The sequence below is a fragment of the Hibiscus syriacus genome, unplaced genomic scaffold, assembly GCF_006381635.1.
Source record: "Hibiscus syriacus cultivar Baekdansim isolate YM2019G1 unplaced genomic scaffold, ASM638163v2 tig00110482_pilon, whole genome shotgun sequence".
NCBI classification, from domain to species: domain Eukaryota; kingdom Viridiplantae; phylum Streptophyta; class Magnoliopsida; order Malvales; family Malvaceae; genus Hibiscus; species Hibiscus syriacus.
Window position 1 is genome coordinate 4704076 of NW_024062758.1, and position 6571 is coordinate 4710646.

At 35.0% G+C, this 6571-nt stretch overlaps 1 protein-coding gene across 1 annotated transcript; it reads left to right on the forward strand.

Annotated features, from left to right (window-relative positions):
• The first annotated feature begins 348 nt into the window (after positions 1-348).
• Positions 349-6348, forward strand: LOC120128855. The gene is made up of 4 exons (XM_039146474.1): positions 349-516; positions 5281-5422; positions 6042-6177; positions 6297-6348. The coding sequence occupies exons 1-4, from the start codon at positions 349-351 to the stop codon at positions 6307-6309; spliced, it is 459 nt and encodes a 152-aa protein (XP_039002405.1). The 3' UTR covers positions 6310-6348.
• Positions 6349-6571: the final 223 nt, after the last annotated feature.

Sequence of the window (6571 nt, forward strand, 5' to 3'; positions counted from 1 at the left end):
TTAACAATTTTGCCCCTTTACCACTCCTATAAAAGGATGGTCTCTCTCCCTAATTGGATATACAATTAATGATTTTGGTATTTTTATTTTGGAAATTTATTGTCGAAGAGAACATCACAAATGTGTTTTACTTTCTTACTTTAGGTGTACGGAGTTTGAAAGACTGTATTAACCTTGAGGGGCAACGTTCACTTTTGAGATTACACCAATTGGGACGAAGTTGCTTTTATGGCAGTGGATTCCATACCACGACACAGTCGTTTTATCTCCTTTATTTGATTATTATTTGCTAGTGAATCTTAACAAAATTGTTTTGCAGCAATATTGTTTTCCAACCATTTATAAGCAATGACGCTGCTGTTGAAACATGATATAGCGCGCAATAGCTCAATTAACATTGTGGTTGAGCTGAGTATTATGAGAAAAGTGGCAAATGTGCTGCTAACCATGAAAGTGACAACCATGAAAGCTGAGACTATTATTATTTTCTTTTTCATACCTTCGAAACCTACTACGGTTTGAACGGTGTCGACAATAGCTTGAGCGGCTTTGATGTCAGCTTGACAAATGTCTTCATTGCACTAGTTTTCACCGTACGACTCTGTTGTCGAAGAGCATTGCTGGGTTGTTGTTTGGCTACCATTACTGATTTTGTTTTCTTTTGTTATGTTTTTAGAATTCATTCAGTCACGTGGATGGTGATACAGGAGACATAATAGTCTGGAACTAGGAATGGGCATGGGTTGGGTTTAGGTCGGGTTTCGGCCAACCCGACCCGACTCGAAAATTTTACATCATTCACCTAATCCGATCGGAAAAATATATACTCTCCACCCAATCCGAATCCGACCATATTTTTTCAGATAAAATCCAAACATGATCCAACCCTACCCGAAATAATAAAAAATATTATTTTTATTAAAAACAGTGATTTAATTGAAAAAAATAATATATGGAGGGGTATTATTGTAATTATTCTTAAATATATTAGGTAAAATTATATTTTTTTCGGGTCGGATCGGTATTTTTCACCCTAAACCCAAATCTAACCCAATCCAAACATCACCTTTAAAAAACTTGACCCGACTCGACCTGAACCCGATTTTTTTTTTTTAAATCTGACCCGATCGAAACCCGTCGGTTTGGCTCCCATGCCAATCCTATCTGGAACTGTTGGAGAAACGTGGGCCGTTGGTCTCACTTCAATTATTTATTTATTTTTTTTGCTTTTACTAATTTGGTTAATGTGGGATTGTTGCTTTTGAAATGACCACGTGCACATATATTTAATGCTATGACAAGGGAAAATAAATGATTATTAGTCATAGTTAGCAGGTTATTTGAGTGTTGGGTGACCCGTGACCAATCCTATTCGAAGTAAACGAACAATGTTTTTAAACAACGAGGAGAAATCATCTTTGTGTCATCCCTAATTTTTAGGGGACGAATCTAGTGAAGAATACCATAAAATGGAATTGAAAACTCAACTAATAAATTTAAGTATGATTTTAAGGAAAATAATAGGAGGCGAGATCGAAAAAATTGTATCACAAGAAGAATTTAAAGATTAAATTTTGAAGTGTTGCATATCTAAATTCATGAGTAATATTGCAATTTGATAAGAATAAAGGAATAAAAATAAGAAACTTATCTTTCCATTATTTTCCTTTTATGAAATTTATTTCATTTATTGATATTAATTTTGTTGATTTTTTCTTTAAATTTAGAATCTACATATTTAAAAGATGTGGTAACTCAAAGAAGTAAACGATGTGACAAATTATAGTCACTCTAATCAAAGTTGATGAGAGGACATGAGCTAAAGACGTGTTAAGGAAGAATAAGTCTACTTGATTGTTATGTTTTAATATACGAAGTTAGATTATTTAGAATTATTACATTCTTATCTGTTTGTTACCACATGAAAATTATTTGTTTCTAGCTATTGTATGCTTATACATGAGAAAATATTAAACATAAATTGTAATGAGATCTTTTATAAATGATTAATTGAAAAGTAGTGTGATAGAGTGAGAATGTATGTCCAGGATTGATTCTGGAAAAAAAACTTGGTACTTAAGCGTGCCTAGTGCACCACCTCTCTTTTTCTAGAGACTTACCTGATGCATTTTTCATTTCTATGCTCACTATTTCAATATATAAAATACTATGACTAGTTTACATATTTTTTTACTTAGAGAAGAGGTTAAAAATGAAAATTTGATAATCCTATTAAGATAAGACTTTTAGTCATGGTAAATGATCTCTTTAAAGTTAATATTTAACTAATATGATATTGTTAATTTAGACATTATAAGTTCAGAGAATGTGGAGTCACTATAGCAAAACTGATATGTAGCGGCATTTTTAGCGGCGTTTGGAGAGAAAACGTCATAAAATTTAAACACATAGCAGCGTTTATAATCGTAGCGCCACAAATTGATACTTTAGCGGCGTTTGTTGTAAAAACAATGCAATAGAGTTGACATATAGCGGCGTTTTTACAACAAACGCCGCAATAGGGTGGTTTATTGCGATGTTTTTTAACAAACGCCGCAATAGAGTGGTAAATTAGCGGCGTTTATACCACAAACGCCGTAATAGATTAACATATAGTGGCGTTTTAGCCAAAACGCCGCAATAGATCGGTAAATTAGCGGCGTTTATACCACAAACGCCGTAATAGATTACACATATAGTGGCATTTATTCTTAAAACGCCGTAATAGTGATAATAAATAGTGGCGTTTTTAGACAAACGCCGCAATAGTATTAATCAATAGTGGCGTTTTTAGAAAAACGCTGCAATAGTTTTAATCAATAGTGGCGTTTTTTAACAAACGCCACAATAGTGCAATCAATAGTGGCATTTTTTGTATAAGCGCCGCAAAATGTTAAATATATAGTCCTTCTTTTCTCCTGCCTGAACCCTAAAATCATTTAAACTCTTCTTCCCTCAAAGCTTCTTCTCTGGAACAACAATAGATCTCAAACGATTCCTACCGATGTCGTCGTTTGTATATCCCGGCGACCAAATTGTGCCTCTTACCGATGAACTATAACACAACTGCACGGTTTGATCCCTCTTATCATTAATGATCTTTTTCATTTTTTTGGTCTTCTGAAAATGGGGAAAACCCAAAAAGCTAACGTATTTGAGAAAAGGAGAGCAGGTGTTGCCTTGAGTAAGAGAAATTATCGTCGACAGAATGTCTAAGTGGCGTATTTGCTCTGATGATGGATCAAATTATCGTTGGGAGGATATTGGTCCGGTCTCGCCATCGAAACTGGATGATGACCCGAAAGGAACTTCTATTGCTCCATACCCTTCCATGGTCGATCTCCTTCTTGAAGGTAATAATCTATGAATCTTTCAGCCGCTATAATTTGTTTTTCTACGCTCAGTCAAATTTCATAGATTGTATGCATATAGGACCTTCGAAGCTTATTGAGAACGATGATAGAGGAGTGGATAAATACCCGATGTTTAGAACTGAATTTGGTAACTCTGTGGCGTTGAAAGAATCTTCAATTACAAAAGCAGTATCTATCCTCAATGAAGATGAAGTTGCCTCTACTGTTACTCCAAGTAAACATTTATATCATCTATTTAAATTTATTTTAATTTTTATTTAGTTCGCAAGCCACCTACAATCAAGTTTCATACTGTAGGTGAACGGTCGTTATCTGTTTCAAGTGAAGCACTGAAGCGCGCAAGGACTCTTCTTGGTGAACCGGAGGTAGGAGATTTATTTGGTGAAATGGATGAAGAGTTTCTCCATATAGAGTTTACACAGAGGAAAAACTTAACGATACGTCGTCAAACAAGGAAAACAGCTTTCCTACGTTCTTTCCCCACGAATGAGCACAACTAAATTCTACTGAACAATATGGTGAAGACTGTTTATGCATAACTTTAATGTTTCTAAATTGTAATGTATTTTTATGCATAACTTATGTCTTAATTAAAATGTATGGTTGTTGTTAATATGTAAAATCAACTAATGTTTCTCCATATACTGTTTATACATATATCAATCAATTTAGTTGATGTACAGTAGAAATGAAATATGTAAAATCAACTAATATTATCTAAATAAAAGGTAATTAGCGGCGTCTGTATCCAGAAACACCGCTATAGATCTGACATTTTGTGGCGTTTGTATCCAAAAACGCCGCGAACGAGTAATACTTTAGTGGCGTTTTTGAAACAAATGCCGTAAAATGGTTGTATATTGTCATTTATAGCGGCGTTTTTCCAATAAACGCCGCTATAGGTACGTACTTTAGTGCCATTTTTATATAAACGCCGCTATAGAATCATACTTTAGTGGCGTTTTTATACAAACGCCGCTATATACTAGTACTTTAGTGGCGTTTCTATACAAACGCCACTATATACTCATACTTTAGTGGCGTTTTGAATCCAAACGCCGCTATAAACTCGTACTTTAGTGGCGTTTTGAATGCAAACGCCGCTAAATACTCGTACTTTAGTAGCGTTTTTATATAAACGCCGCTATAGAGTAGTACTTTAGTGGCATTTTTATACAAACGCCGCTATAGACTCGTACTTTAGTGGCGTTTTGAATGCAAACACCGCTATAGACTTGTACTTTTGTGGCGTTTTGAATACAAACGTCGCTAATGACTCGTACTTTAGTGGCGTTTGTATTTCCAAACGCCGTAATTTTACAATTTCTAAGTCCCACGCCCCTTTAACCCTTTTCCATTTTTTTCTCCCACCTATTTTTCATTCCCACCGTTCTCTAATTCAAAACTCTAATTCAATACGCCTTTTCTCATTCTCTTCCCCAATTTACTGGTCCTCTCGTGGCTCCAACTCTTCTTCCCGCTTCTCAATCTCTAATTTCATCTCAGGAAATGAGGTGGATAGAGTAGTACTTTAGCGGCGTTTTTAAATAAACGCCGTAATAGAGTTCATCTATAGCGGCATTTTTCAACAAATGCCGCAATAGAGTAGTCATTTGCAGTGTTTTTTATACAAATGCCGCAATAGGGTTCATCTGTAGTGACATTTTTCAACAAACGCCGCAATAGAGTAGTACTTTAGCGGCGTTTATAGAAAAACGCCGCAATAAATATAATCTTTAGTGGCGTTTGTTTCAACAAACGCCGCAACATAATTGTACCTTAGGCAACTTTAAAAGAACCACTAAATAAGAAAATAAAAGAAGGGTAAATCTAAAATTCTTATTTGTACAACACCAAAAGCAACTGAAGCAACAGGGAAATTGAGACTTCGAATTTCCTACGCTAGCGCACTCTCTCTCACTCCTTCCACAATCTTCCGGTTCCTTCCTTTCTCCCTTTATCCCCCCATTTTTTGATCTCCCCTCTCCCAAAACTCTCTTCCCTTTGTTTCGTCTTCAAAACATTCAAATCCACGGTGTCGGATCAAGGTATGCCTGATTCCGATTTCCCTCCCCATCTTTACTCTAGATCTTTATCGTTCATTCAATCTGATTATTTTTTTTCCAATTTCGATTGTATTTACTTTTGGAAGTTGTTTGCATTTTTTAAATATTATGGTCGCATTTTACAATTTTTAATGTTTTATCCGAGGGTTTTAAATCTTGGTTGATTTCTTTGCTCTTTTAATATGTATAATTTGATCAGCTTTACCTATTCCCCCTTTGATAAAGTCTGATTATAAATCAGGTTTAGATGGTTTTTTTCTCATCAGTGCCAACAATGGTAATTACTATTAATTTGGTCCAAGACTATCGCTTTTTTTTCTCTCTCCATATTTTTCTCTGTTTACTTTGAGAAGTTGCGATTTTTAAACTGTAATCGATTTATCTTAAAATTGCTTGTTCTCATCTATGTTTAGGCTTACTTATGGTATATATTTCATTGATAAGATTTCATTTTATAAGCCTTCATATACATATGGGGTATATATTATCAATGCTAAGACCGTATTTTTCCATAGAACTAGGAATGATGTGCACTTCTGTGGAGGGATAATTATTATTGATCTTATGCTTATATGAATGGGGTTTTAATTGTCTGGTTTAGATTCCAGTCCCATGCTGAGGAATGGAGAAACAGGAGATTGGATAGGAACATTTGAAGGACACAAGGGTGCAGTGTGGAGTGTTTGCTTGGACACAAACGCTTTGCGTGCTGCTTCTTCTTCTGCTGACTTTTCTGCGTATGTTTTTTCGTTCTTGATTGTCTTCTATCACAAATCACAATATTGCTGTTGTTGTAATCCGGAAGTTGTTGAATTATTTTTTAGTCGGTTTCTTAGTTGTATACTTTTATATGCAGATTTTGTGTTTAATATCAAATGTCTTCGAACACCTCAAGTGGCTTGTCTAAAGTTCTTCATATTTTTGCACTTACGGAGTTATTTATTGAAAAAAAGGTTGACATATCCTGTAAAATGGCCTTTATATGCAGGAAAGTTAGGAAAGTGTGGGATGCACTAACCGGTGATGTCTTGCACTCATTTGAGCACAAGCATATAGTTCGAGCCTGTGCTTTTTCAGAGGTAAAGTTATTTCTTACTTTCCGTTGAAGCTTTAACTTGGGGGGAATTATGG

Excerpts from the sequence above, each read along its gene's own strand:
- LOC120128855 (XM_039146474.1), top strand. The coding sequence starts at position 349 with ATGACGCTGCTGTTGAAACATGATATAGCGCGCAATAGCTCAATTAAC. Across the intron at positions 517-5,280 it reads TACCTTCGAAACCTACTACG|CGCACTCTCTCTCACTCCTT; the intron begins GTTTGAACGGTG and ends TTCCTACGCTAG. Across the intron at positions 5,423-6,041 it reads ATCCACGGTGTCGGATCAAG|ATTCCAGTCCCATGCTGAGG; the intron begins GTATGCCTGATT and ends TGTCTGGTTTAG.